The sequence below is a fragment of the Nipponia nippon genome, unplaced genomic scaffold, assembly GCF_047370975.1.
Source record: "Nipponia nippon isolate SJK-2023a ecotype South Korea unplaced genomic scaffold, ASM4737097v1 scaffold_3, whole genome shotgun sequence".
NCBI classification, from domain to species: Eukaryota; Metazoa; Chordata; class Aves; order Pelecaniformes; family Threskiornithidae; genus Nipponia; species Nipponia nippon.
In genome coordinates, this window is record NW_028262347.1 from 97,472,992 (window position 1) to 97,487,623 (window position 14,632).

Sequence of the window (14,632 nt, forward strand, 5' to 3'; positions counted from 1 at the left end):
TCCCCTCTTAAATACATCACACACATTTCGGCTTCATATATTCAGATTAAATCCAGCCATCCAAGAACTAAAACCTGTAAGAATTCCCTATTGCAGGCAGATATTTCTAAAACCAATTTAAAATATTAAGTTACTATTCTTGCTTTTCATTTAGGACTAAGTAAGCCTCTGTAATGAATGTGCTCCAGATATGAAAAGGTATTAGAAACACTTCTTTCCCTCTGTGCTTTTGTAGAGAACAAGGCAGGATAGCTAATGATGACAGAGCCAAGGCAAAGGCTGTGTCTTCCCAGATCAGGCCAAATGGTGCTGAAGAGCTTCTTGTGCAGAAGCACAGGATGGGAACAGCTCACCCCGTCATCTCCACTGCCTGTCTGCCACCCTTCTTCTCTAAGGCAAGGCGACAGCAATCACCAAGTGGCAAATGTTACCTTCCCCAGTACAAATGAGCCTTTGGACTGTAAATCCTATGACTCTAGAAGTATCCTGTGAATGTTGCATTTTCTGCGTTGTTTTTATTATCATTATGAGCATAAAGGTCATCATCTTCAGAGCTCAGAAGGTCATTAGTTGAGGTAAAGCTACAACCTCCTAGCAGAGCAGCTTTGGTAGGAAGAGAGCCTATGTGCACTATGAAAACCTGTTGCAGAAGTACATAGTCTCAGTTCAGTAGAAGATCACATAATTTCTACATTGCTTTGAGATATTCAGTGAATTTAAAAGTGTCTTTGTTATACACTCAGAAACAGCATTCAATTAGTATTTTCATCTGTTAGATACTTCAATTTATCAATTGTTTTAGTTTGCAACCTGTATTTTTCTGACTAACATTTTTGATTGATCGAAACTAATTACAATCAACTTTACTGCATTGAGATACAGTATATAAATAAGCAGCTGACCGTGTGAAATGTATGGTATGCTCTATTAACATAAATTGTAAAATAAAGATTGAAATCTAAAAGCAAAAGAAACACAAACTGCTTAAGGAAAAAGTTGTTGCTGTATGTATTTATGCATGGCATTTTGGCTTTTTAGTTATTTAAAAAAAAAAAAATTGAGAGGATTGAACTTTAACGCTATGACCCTTAGCTGGGCCAGATTTCAGGCTAAAGACTAATGTGGTTTAGCTACTTATGAAATAATTATAAAAGCACCTCTACCCTTCTAAATCAGGAGCACTGACACTCATCAGAATAATCCCCTCAGTTAAGTTCCTGAACCCACTACCCACTGAACCCTGGCAGTGCAAAGTCTTCATATTTGATACTGTTAAATGGCAGGAAAATCACCGTACCATTTCAGTGCAGCTTATCTCTAGGTTTCAAACAAAACCCCTGCTTCTCCTTTGTAAATTCACTGACAGATTGAAAAAGAAAATTAATTTCCTCTCCACACAACACTACTCTTAAAAAAACACTAACAAAGCACACCCCTTTGGAAGATAATTAATAGATTGTTTTTAGCAAGTATTACACAAACAATCCTAAATCAAAACTTCTGGGATAGCTTAGTACTATTTTAATGATAACCCTTTGACCACTTGTACTGTAATTCACTGGGGGGAGAGGAAACAAAGATTCCCTACATCTTTTTTAATTTTCAACAGTATTACTCAGCCACGGAGAAGGTTAGCTAGCTACAACTCTCAGCCACTCTGAGCACACTATTGGAAATGCTATTTTATTATGCATTAAACTGAGAGACATAAGTAAACATTTGCATTGCAAAATGTAGCACAGCTTTGCAGGTTACCAACACTTTTTGATACAAGTTTTTTGGTTTTGTTAAAATCCTGATTACATTTAGAAGCAGCACAGCAACTGCAGGCTAGATTTTATGTTTTCTACTTTCCTTGCCCACCACGTTAGAAAAAAACCCTTGTCATTGCAGTAAAAACAGACCACCAAAGCCCTTCCAAGAGAATAACCCCATCTTACCTCAAATGCTTGCTTTACAAGTTCTGACATCAGTGAGAATAATCAGATCTGGAAGAGAGGCTATTTGCTATTAATACTAATTTAATGGTTTGCTGTTACACAGTGCTATAGCCCCTCTATCTGGTAACAACCAGCAATCAAGGCTCAGTTTGTACTGAACTGTAATCTTGAACTTTAACAGTAATGATGCTGTGAAATGAACAATGTGAAGATAGTTTCATAATTTTGGTTTCAGAAAATAACTAAATCTTAAAATACAACTTGCCATCTCTAATGTTTTAGAAAATATCTTCTATCTATAAGCTTTAGGAAAAAGTCAGTGTTGGCATATATCTAGCTGAGGGAGTGATACAGAGAAAAACTGTACAAAACCAGAAGTATTATTTGCCAGAATGATAGCAAAAAAAAAAAATCAGGAAAGGAAATAATTTAAAAGTGATGTGCAAAAAAATTCATGTCTTGTGACAGTCTATAGCTAAGCAACTACAGTCCCCCAGAACACAAAGATTTTACTACAGAACATATTTCAGGCAAAGAACAAACAGGATAATGGAATATTTTTCATGGTAGTGCTAAACACACACAAAAAGAAAATGCAAAAATGGAAACTCAGTTCTCATAAGCACATTTAAATAATGCTGACAACTTTTAAGTAGCACTTTAAAGCTGATGTACATTTATTTACACAGGCATGTTTTGTAAGCATTCATACTGCAATCTGAGACACAGTAACAGATTTACTCACACAGATGTTCACATAAATTGACCCTGATTCTGCAGATGTATAACTCTACAAAAGAGAAAAGGCGTCACTCACACAGCCTAAATTGGGCCTATATGTTTGCAAAATTGGGCCATATAGCAATCTCATAAAACCCAAAGACTCTAAACTACTTAATTCAGCACAACTTCTATATGGAATACTATCTGGATATTTTTTCCTCAATTCGTTGCTAACAAAGTTAGACAATGCCTCAGTGAAAGGTCTTTTCATACAGATTAAAACACTAATTCATTTTTCTACAAAGAGCACCTACCACATCACCAATATATATGCACTGCTAATGTGCACCTTCCCTACGAGTGTAAAATACAAGTGGGGGGCAGAGATGGGACACAACTGTAGGGCCCTTAGAATTGCCAAGAGATTAATTCACATTGTAAAAAGAAAAGAAAAGCCATAAAACCAAAAAGTAACAAACAAAAAGGAGATGTTAAAGCAAAAAGAGACTTTGCAAGTTGCTGGGCTTATTTTACAGGGACGAAAGCAGGAATTTCTTCAGGTATTTCAGACCAAAATTTCATTTTATCTTTTTGCCCACTTAGGTTTTTATTGCACAGCGAGCCTCTCCCATCCTACCTGAGCTTTCCCCAAATGTTTAATTCCTGCAGAAATACAAAAATCAAATTACTCTGAGGAAAAAACATAATCAATTTAGACTTAAAAATCAGTTGCTAAACATGATATGAAGTGAATTATATTTGAAGTGAATTATCTTTGAAGCTGAATAATTTGTCTCCTACAATCAGCAGTCATAAGAACTATACCACAAAAAAAAAAAAATCAGGAGTAATATGTTGTAAAAAAAGACCTGAAAGTCATGGAATCCTCCTACTTACACGCCATATGAGAAACACAGCTTTGGAATTGCAAAATACTGCCCTTGGAGGACAGAAAAGATGGAATACTGGAAGAATTTTGTAGTTTTTCCTTATTTTATCTATATTTTTAAATATTACTAGAGTAATATTGAGCATATCGATAAAGCTTCAGAAACAAACATTTAAACAGTTAGCAATAAGCATTTAGTAAATGTATTTTTCCCTGCTATTACCAAATTTCACCAGGAAGAGTTGATCCAATTAAGTATTTCTTTCGTGAAAAGAAATTCCTCTTGAATGCATTTTACCAAGGGGCCCCAGAAGTCCGTGTCATAGAAAGTAAAAACCCACTCAAAACCACTTCTCCACCTATGTGCATTTACCTTCTCTGGATGCTCCCCAGAAGTCCATTTGAATGCTCATCATTTGTTCTTGTCCTGGCCAGAAGTGCCCTCACCTGGCAAGCCCGTCTGCTCAGCCCTCACAGGGAGCTACTTTCCTCCACTGAAGATGTACTTTACTCAGTGGAGTGGCCTGAGATTAGGCATGAAGGGGAAGGTGAAAGTATAAAAGCAGGTTTAAGAGCTGTCCGCCTTGGAAATTTAGCTCTGAGCAATGAGAAAACACAGCCCCAGTTTTGATCTGGAGCACCACCACCTTATTAAATGACACCTCTAACCCTCACCACATCGATCCAAGAACTAAGTCCCTTAGAGTGAGAAATCATCTCCATAACACAAAGTATCTTGTTGTTTTTCCTATGTTTTGTCTACTCTTGTAATGCAAAAAAATGTACCTATGCTTAATAGCAACAATGACAACAAATCCCTTCCACGCAGCAGAACCTCAAAGAGACTTCCAAATTAAAAAAGATGCACTTTAACTCAGCATTCGGTCCAGTTAGCTACAATGAAACATCCGGGTTTCTTTTCTGAACTACACTGCAAGGACAAGCACCATAACCAAAGTAGCTGTCTTGCTTAGCAAAGACTGGTCCTGAAGTTACTACAGGCTTTGAGGTCCTGATCCTCCTCGAAAACAGGTACTGTGCAAATGCACAAATACCTGCTCGCATTTTGCGTGTGTACGCATGTGCATGCACACATGTGCACAGCTAAGATGGAAATATTGCAAACTTGTTCAAATCACAAAGAATCTCAAAAAGAAACCACCAGGCTCAGAGACATCCAAAAGTCTCTGGGTTGGATTTATTTATTTGTATGTCTGACCAGGTAGTCCTACAAAATTTTACTAGGCACCTTTCCTTGTGCAGTTTGTTTCCAAACAAGCCATGGGAGAAATCAGCAAAAACAAACACTAGTGTGCTTTAGGCACTTCCTGAAAGCCACATGAGCTACAGAATTTAAAGATAAAGTCAAAGCCAAATCCATATCAATCCATGTATTTACTGGGCTTTGCAGGAGGTTTCAAAGCAATGAGTCAGATGATAAATGTACGGCAACACTAGACACAATACTGTAGATAGAGACAGGTCTTTTGCTTTAATTTTTAATTTCCATTTTCTGTGGGTTTAGACAAACCACTGACATTACTTTAGCATAATACTTTACAATGAATCAATACTTTAATTTAATAATGGTATTCTGTTGTCAACATATAATATATCACATAATGTCCTTGTATAGATGCTAAAAAAATATGCCAAATAAAATGCAAGGCTTTGCTTTCACCAGTGATCACAGGTTAAATCAATGTAATGAGAATCCTTACAGCCCTCAAAAGAATTTTCTTCAGGGTTAAAAGGCAGCATGGAATAATTTCAGCCATATCCCTTCCTGTCATCATACCAGTGCTGTGAAAGCTCTCCTAGGTCATGGGATTCCAACAAACATTTCAATAAAAGGAACATAGAGGAAATATATCTGAACAGAATCATTGTACATATCTGTGAGTGGGACTATTTAAATATTCCACTTCCTTATGAACTCAATGATAACTGCGCTAGTTCCTAACTATAAAGGGGATTATAAATGGAAAACGGAATTAAGTCCAGTGTCATCCAACTTTATTGAAACAGATGAAGCAAGTTACAGCTGTAAAATATGAAAAAAAAAATAATAAAATTACAATAACTTCCACTTCAGTGGTATGACTACTATTCTACATTTATTATTTTTATCTTGACAGTAGCCTTCCTGTTGACAACTATTTAAGATGGGAAACACAAATCTAATCATGTCTGTGGTACATTGACTCATGGTATGTGAATAGAAAGTAAGTGGGAATAAGGAAGAAGCAAATGCTTTTAGAACTCCCAGTTGTTCGCCTCAGTATTTTTTTTCCAATTCAACAGCTTTTGATGCATTACAAATTGATAAATAACTGACATTAATCTTAGTCAATGCTAAAGGCATGTGTTTTAGAGTCGTGCATGCTCCCCTCTATTTCAATGACAGCTCATGATCATAACGTGAAGTGTTCACAGATACATGTCATTTGTTGGCAGAATGTTTTAGAGCTCTGGGAATAGTAGGTCTGGTTTTACTACGGTTTGGCACCTCCCACAACACCCTCCAGTTGGTGAAAACCCCGCAGTTCCATCTAAGTGTCATCCTTAATGTGAAAAAGATATTTGAGTCAGTGCAAAATAAAACAAACAGCTTTTACCAAAATGTCAGTGTTGGTAACAGTTCAGCTGCCAGATGCTTGTTACTTGAACCCATGCCGTGCATAACAACAGAGAGAGATACGACTAGGATAAACGACTGGACCAGAAAATCTTTAGCAGGAAATCAAAGTACGCCCAGGCTGCAGTCTGCACTCATAAAAAAAGGTCGCACTTGGACCTCACAAGATATATCGATTAAGAGTTCTGTAACATCTCTCTCCTTGGTTACTATGCATTAGTTGAGCCCCACCTGCCTGACCTCAGTTCTCTGCATTAGCCTTTGGTCATATGAACACAAGAGAAACCACAGTGCTATTTCATAGCTGAATTCACACAGGAATTCTTGTAAGTACAGTATCTCAATTTAAAGATAATAACATTACTGAAGAACCCAGAATACCATGAAAAATGCATATTGGAAAAATCAGGGCATGACTCTCTAGAAATGAAACCAATGGTTTGATAAAAATAAAACCTCACCCATGTGTTCCAGTCAGTTGGCTGATTTTTCTGATCTACAGGCTGGGCTATCCTTCTAGATCAATGACTAATTTTTATGTCGAGCACTGGATAAAGAGGGTCATGCTGAAAAGCCATTGTCCGTGCATAATCATGAGAAACACATGCAGGCACAAGACACAGAGCGAGATTTGATGAGTAAGTGGCTTTTGCTTAGTCAGAACCTGAAGGATCTTCATCAAGAACTTTCAAAACAGCTAACAGATAGTTTGACTTTGAGTGAAACACAACCAAGAATTATTGTCATTATGCACACCCACAAAAAAGTGAGAGATTTCACAACATCTCCTCAGATGAATACACACACAGAGAAAAGGCTTTACCAACATTCACTTCAGGTGGGCAATCATCCAGCTTTCTGGAGAAATAACTCCTGATTTGCCTTCCATTTTCCTAAGTCATATTTTGAGCCCATTTTAACGTGTTAAAACAATTAAATAAACTGCAACATGAACCAGTACACCTGCTTCTTTTCTTAAGAGCTGAGAAATGCTAAATAACCTATGACTCCTGCCCACATATGTGCCTTGCCAAGCTAGAGGATCACACAAGGGTGTGCACTATTTTGAAAGCTGGGGCATCAGATTTGTCATGTCAGATTTGTATTCGCACGGTACAACGGGATCCATGACTTTCATTTCAATAGCAGCTGGAGCAACGGGCACAGAAGGAACATGCAGCTCAACCTGGGAAATGAGGATGAATCCGTTTTAAAGAAAAATCCCTTTCTTCCTAAGAGCTGTTAGTGGCAGATGCAGATACTTTCTTTGGGGTCACACCATGTCAGCAGTTCATGGCAGAAAGACTGCATTTCTTCTCCCTCTCCCCTCCAGTGGATACTGCAGCCTCCGAGAATTTTACATGTATCCTCAGAGATGGTTATATGTATCAGGAAGTACAGCTGTAGGCTTTAAAAAAAAATGCCACACGCCCTACAAATTCAAATCCTTTTTTATGTAATCTATTTAATCTTCCATTAATGATAATCTCTGCTATCAATGTGCCCAAACAGGGTCAATTTCTGCTGGATTTGCACTTCTTGCATTTCATCCTATAACCAAGCTGTATTTAATGAGGGGAAACACCCTGCTGTAAAAGGTATTAGCAGTCTCCCTAAAACAAATAATAGTTATGAGACTCTGCAACTGCCAGGAACATTTCAAGATTGTGGGTTTTCTTCTTCCTTTGTGTGCCTTGCATGGAGGAGAGTCCTGCCAGCTGAACATTATTTATTAATCAGGATATTCTTGCCTTCTATACCTTGTAAGGAGCCAGCATAGAAGGGCGGAAATTGCTGTGGATTTCTCTTACGTACCCAAAGAGACAGAAAGAGGACAAAGGAAGAGGTTGCAAGGGAGCATTTAGACCCCGACAGATCCCACCTGGCAAGCCCAGGCAGCATTTCAGACACACACAGGTCACTGCAGTTTGAAACACCATGTAACATACCTAGTTCACACGAGGCTTGAAAACAGAGACACAGGTTGAAAATCAGGCTCCCTTTGCTGTTTTGTTTTTTTAAAAGTGCCCTATACAGCTCCCTACAGCTCAGTGAAATGGGCAGGGTTCAGCTCCACCAGAGATTTTCCTTCTGGTGACATCTGACTTCCTTAGGTTGTACCTACAGAGCAAGCACGCTCAGACGCACCTGTAAGGGATGGTTCTCTCTCAATGACTGTAGCAGACACTGGGGAAGCGAGTTACTGCCTTGTTTGCTCTTCTGATTTAGTGGTAGTTTTATTCGTAATCATTCCCAGACATCCGCCACCTGCACACCCACCCACCCACCCACACATACACGTTCAATTTGCTGCTCTTCTCCCGATTTTGTCAATTCACGGGATCAGTTCGCTCTGCGTATACTCTCTGCTCCGGGGCTCATCGGCAAATAGATTTAATGGACAAAATAAAGTTCAAATGACTTGCTAACAAAATCATCTAGCGGAATAGCCATACATTAGCAAGCAAAAGGGGAGCCCTGGGCTGTAAAAGCAATTCAGGTGGTAGCCTTCAATTGAATTGACGTTCATAGCAGAAGCAACTAAGAGTTAATGGAGGACACACAGCTTCTCATTTCCTATACCGCATCCAAGAAAACGCAGATGACGACTATAATACAATATAATTGAGCATTTCACTAAATAGCACCGCACAGAAGTTCTTTTGGCACGGGTTGCATTTGTCCTAGATAACCTTTACGAGAAGCTGAAAGTTGATGCACCCAGACCAAATGAATTTTCAGATTTAGCCGGAACCCTTAGGTTTGTGCCTGGGAGGGTGGGAAGAGCCATCCACCGAGCATCAATCGGGGAACTAGCCCCCTCCTCTGCTTAAAAAAAAAAAAAAAATATATATATATATATATATAGTCAGTTACGGCAAAACGGTGCCGTGGCTACACACAGGAGCCGGGAAAGCGTTTGGCTGCGTCTGCATATTCGCGGGGCGCCCTGTGCCCCTTCCTGGGGGAGCTGGCAGCGGCTCTTTCGGGAGCCGGGCGCTGGGACGGAGGGAGCACCCTTCCGGAGCCCGCTCTCATCTACTGCAAGGGAGACGACTGTGTGGAAAGCCAAGCTCCCTCACCGCCGGAGAGGCACGGGCACAACCCGCCCCGCGCCTCCCGAGGACCGCTCTCCCCGCTGCCCCTTCTGGGAGCCGCCGCTGTCCGGGGCGTCATCACTTGTCCCTCTCGCTCAGACACCTCTCAGCATCTCCTAAATACCTTCCGCAGACCAGCCTGGAAGGGGAACGGGGGGTCTGCATCTTTCCTAAAAACCACAGCGAAATCTAGTCACCTCAAATGGCTGCTCCTGCCTCACCATCCATCGCACAAGGGGGAACTTGCCGGGGCGGGGGGAGGGGGGCGCAAGCGGGGGAGGGAGAAAAGAAGCGCAAACTTCAGAGCTCTCCGGCCTCCCGCAGGGCAGCAGCCGCACGGGAACCCCGCGTCTCCCGGAGACGCGGCGGCAGCCTCCGGCCGAGGCATCGCCCCGACCCGACCCGGCCGGCGCTCGGCAAACACCGGGGTTTGACGGGGAGAGGCGAGCGAGCGGCGCCCCGAGAGCGCGGGGCGGCTGGCTTCACTTACGGATTTTGGGGGTAGTGCTGGCCTCCGGCGTGGTGGTGGTAGACTCCTGGAAGGGAGACAAGGTCCAGGACGGCGCCGAGTCGTGGACGTAGATCTTGTAGGAGGAGGTAGCGTGTGCCGCAGTGGGCCAGGCGGGCAGCGGCGGGGTGCTGGGGGCGGCGGGCGGCGGCCGGGCGCCGCGGGCGGCGGTGCCGGGGGGGCCGCTTGCGGGCGGCGCCGTGTGGGGCGCGGCGGGGTGCCGCGCCGGGGTGGGCCGCGGGCCGCTCCGCGCCGGTCCGCGGGTGCCGGGGGGCCGCGGGGGGGCTCGGCTCATCGTGGTGAGGCGGGGGCTGACGCGGCTGGGCGGCCGTGGCGTGGCGGCGGCGGTGGTCTCCGCGCCGCGGGGGGGGGCGGTGGGCTTGGAGAGGAAGAAGGGGTCCTGCCCCACGCCCTTGGCGTCCATCAGCTCGGTGGGGACGTACTCCTTGACGGAGCCCACCACGATCCACTTGAGCAGCATGAGGCTGAGCCCCAGGCCGATGAAACCGATGAAGAGGGGCACCACGCACAGCCACGTCTGCTGCCGGTTCCAGACGATGCAGTCGCTGCAGCGCAGCTCCCGCGGCGGCCCCCCGGCCCCATCCCCGCCCGGGCCCCCCGCCGCCGCCGCTGCCGCCTCCGCCGCCCCGGGCGCCGCAGCGCCGGCAGCCCCCTCGCTCATCCTAGGGGCCGTCCGCAGCGCCGCCGCGGCCCCGGGGCATCAGCGCGCCGCGGCTGCCGGCGGCATGCGGCGGAGGGGGGCGGAGGAGAGCGGAGCGGGGCGGAGGGGAGCGCAGCGCAGCGGAGCGGGCGGCGGTGTCGCCCCGCTCAGTCACGCCGCCGGCATGGCATGCCCCGCGCCGCGCAGCCTCCCGCGGCCGCGGAGTCAGCGGGACGGCCGCACCACCCGCCGGGCGCCCTCCTCTTGCGCTGCCCGCTTCAGCCTCTTCGCTCTCCTTCTTCTCCCTCCGCTCTCAGGTTTTTCTTTTCCTTTTTTTTTTTTTTTTTTTTCCTCCGGGTAACAAGTCGCAAGAATCAGCCTCCTCGATTTATTTTTTTTTTATCCCAAGCGTGCGGCTCCGGCGGCGGGCAGGCACATTCCTTCACATTCACGCTCCTTCTCGCCGCTCCTCTTTTCCTCTCCCTTCGGGGCTGGGGGCTCTTTTCTTTCCGTCTTTCCTTCCTTCCTTCCTTCCTTCCTTCCCTCCGCTCCCTCCCCCGCCCGCTCGGCTCCTGCCTATGCCCGGCCGCGGCGCAGCAGCATCCCCCGGCAGCTCCGCGGGGAGGCGGCGGCGCGGCGCAGCGCACCCGCCACTCCGCGGCCCCGCGGCCAACCCGCGGCCGGCGCCGGGCCAGGGAGGCCGATCCGCGGGCGGGGCCCGGGGCAGGAGGCACGGCTCCGCGCAGCTCCTCCGCGCCCGCGCTAAGTCCGGCCCGGCATCAAAACTCCAGCGAGGGTTCCCGAAAAAAAAAAAAAAAAATCCACACGCACACAAAAAAAAATTCAGATGAAACCCTGGAGGGTGGGCGGCAATGACCCAGTCGGCAAAAAAATACGGATCCGGCAAATAAATAGGCACGCAGAAGGCAGCTCCTGCCAAGCTTGCAGCTTCTATTCAATTGTGTATTCCTATCGCAGCGCAAGGGAGGCAGGCTAGCGCGCAGAAAGTAAGGCGCCTCCCACCGAAGCCTAATGGTGGCTTCTTAATGCGGACAAGATAAATAAATGATCCAGGCAAACCCCTCGGGAGGGTGTATGCTACGGCAAGAGGAGCCTAGGAAAGGAAGGAAAGGAAAGGAAAGAAAAAGAAAAAAGGGGGGGGGGGGGGGAGCGCCTGAACCCATCCTGTGGTAGCGATCCAATAGGCTGCTGCTCCATGTCAAAAAAGACATGTGTGGAGGGAGCGGCCAGGGGTGTGCGCCTGCCTGAGGGAGGTGGAGACACCTTCAGAGAGGATTCCCAGCGAAAGACCCGGGCTCAGGGCGAGAAGACGTTTTCCGACGCTGATGCTATCCCATAACCAACAATAAGTAGCGTTTTGTTGTTGTTGTTTCTAAAAGGGATTCCCTAAAGGAAAACAAAAACCGCCAGACACCTGCAACAAAAGGACAGTCCTTTTCAGCAGCCGGGGGAGAAGACGTTGCGGCTCTGAGGGCGTTGCCAGACAAGTTTGATTGACCCTACTCCAGCTTTTTGATCTACTCCGGAGTTGAACTCCAAGTTCAATGTGGTCAACAGTGTGTGCTTTCCATTCGCTTACTGGACAAAACATCTAAACAGTTAGGGTGGTCACTGAAGGGTTAACAGCTGTGTACCAAAGGGTGGGTTTATCACCATTTGCAAAATTTTAGAAAATGGTCTGTAAAATTATATATGTACAGATGTTTTTAACCCTTTCTTCTGAACTGTTACCTCATTGGTGTCATTTCCTGGTATTGACACAGAAGTACAATTTCCTTAGTCGTGTATTTAAAAGTATATTTATAGAGAATAATTGAGCAGAAAAGTTGGAAACAAACTGTGAAATACATTTGTTCTGTATATACACAAATACAGAAAATAAAATATTGCAACTGAAATGTATCTGCTTGAATTTTTCTTCAGAATGACTGTTAATAGCATTTATAATATAACATCAAAATTACATTAACTAGACATCTAGATTATTGTCACTTCAAGCAATCCAGCTGAAGTTTGACAGCTTCTCTAAGATAGGTCTTTGCTAACAGCTATCAGGAAAATCTGTGGAAGTGGCTTATCAGGTAAGTGTACTGTTTAAACACTTTCTCATAAAAAAGCACTTTGGCATTGGAAAACATGAATATATGGGTTTCTAATCCTTTAATGAAGAGGCAAAAGGATTAGGAGAAAGCATTTAGAAACAACCACATGAGCATTGCCCAGTACACAAATGGATACCCAGTAAAGCAAGCAAATGAGCGCGACAGGGAAGTCTTGGGAAACCAGGGAGGCTTTGTCACTGATTTTATGGAATCCAGGATTTCCTATGGAAATCTAGAACCAGGTGGTTTTAGTCGTGAGTGCCTGTCCTGCACAGTCCTCACCTTCCTGGCAAACTATGAATACCTTTGTCCTGCTCTGGGCTTCGCATTGCCTGTACGAATGTCCTTTAGCTCTTGCCTCTTCTGCGACCATATTGCTGTTCGCTAGGCTCGATATGAATCATTCTTTGTATTCATTCTCAAACTATTTGTACACGCTTCTTGGGAGAACAGAACACAACAAAAATGTTTTACAACCCTCACAAGACAGAAAGCTTTTATTTTTCTCACGACTATGTCCTGAAGTCTTTCAGTGTTTCATCTGTCTCAACTGTGCTTCTTCCCCCCCAGTAAGATTTTCAAGCTGTCAGCTCCTAAAATTTGTAATGGTTCTAATGGAAGACATCAGGATGTGATACCATTAAGATGACTCAAGTGTAGCCATTTCACTCTTTAATATTGAAAGACTTCCTGTATTACGAGTAAAGATTTGCAGGCTTGTTTTCTTACAATTTCCCATTCTTATCATTGAGGGTTGACAAACTATTCTTGAAATTGATTGTAGAATGCTTTCAATATGCCTTACTTACATGAATTACTTAAAAACAGGTATTGCCCTGATAAGTTAATGAAGATCTTACCATTGACTGTTATCCTCTTTGAAGAAAGTTCTTTGGACTAAAAATATGAAATGGCATGGATCTTGATACAGGAAGCTCAAAGCAGCTTTCCCTTAACCCCACAGTAAATGCAAATGTATTTCAAACAGGTTATCCTTCAGTTAAAAAAAAAAAAATGCCATGCACCTAGACAGACACCTGAGTGCAGGCAATGTATGGAAAACTCTTCCTGTAATAATTTAGTCATGAGTTAAAATGTTACGATGTGTACAAAAACACAGTCTCTGAATGCTTCTAGATTATTTCTCTGTCCTCAAAAATTAATATTCAAATCATAATCAGTTTCTCAAATCAGCCCACTCTTGTTAAACTGAATCTGTTCAGTGCATTAATTCTAATTTACGTAGGTATTTGGTAAATTTCACTTGCATTTCTTCCTACTCATTCTGTATCATAGCCCAGCTCTTTTACTTTTTCTGGAAATATGTTTATCATGATCAGAAAACAACATATAATTTATTTTTCTTGACTTACTTTTCTTCACAATATGCAAAGACATCCTTAGTATCTCCTTGAGGACATCTGCGTCTGAGATGGAATAAAATTATTTATCTACGGTGGAGTCAGAAGTGGTATTTTCTTAAGGGCTGGTATGACATGCACATAACAGAGACACTGTTTATGCATATATTGCTTTATCTGTCACAGGGGGGTTACATTCTGGCTGTGCAATCGGTATGCCACAGCTAACGGTTCTGTTACAAGGGTGCTGTTCCTGACCGGCTTCACACATGCCTCCATACAGGAGAACGACGTACAGCCACATAATTTTCAAATAGTGAAATATAACAAATGAGTTAAAGGAATTAGATTTTCTTTAACTGTTATCATGGGATTGGTCCTAGAAATCTCAGGATAACTATGCTCAGAATAGCCAACAAAAGAAACAGAAGTTCAAAATTGGAAAATAAGACCCTTTTGGAGCCATGTCCATTTCAGCACCAAAAGAATATGCCTGTGGGATGCCTATATTCCAGTCCCACATACACACACAGTGAGAAGCCTTTCTTTCCTCCACAACTTTACAAAATATCTGAAGACATTAATTGTTAATTCATGTAAATATTATCTGAAGCTGTGAGCAACAAAACCTCTATAGTTACTTTGCTTTATAGTGCAATCAGCCGGTGATAGCATAAAGAGTCTCTCGAAA

At 43.8% G+C, this 14,632-nt stretch overlaps 1 protein-coding gene across 3 annotated transcripts in view; it reads right to left on the bottom strand.

The window, feature by feature from the left end:
- The window catches only part of NRG3 (neuregulin 3), a 422,606-nt gene extending 412,128 nt beyond the window's left edge, over positions 1-10,478 (bottom strand). For all 3 annotated transcript variants that reach the window (XM_087767347.1, XM_087767348.1, XM_087767346.1), the window contains exon 1: positions 9,779-10,478. In XM_087767347.1, coding sequence (XP_087623473.1) covers positions 9,779-10,478 — 700 coding nt within the window. The remainder of the gene's footprint in view (positions 1-9,778) is intronic.
- Between the last annotated feature and the right edge of the window lie 4,154 nt (positions 10,479-14,632).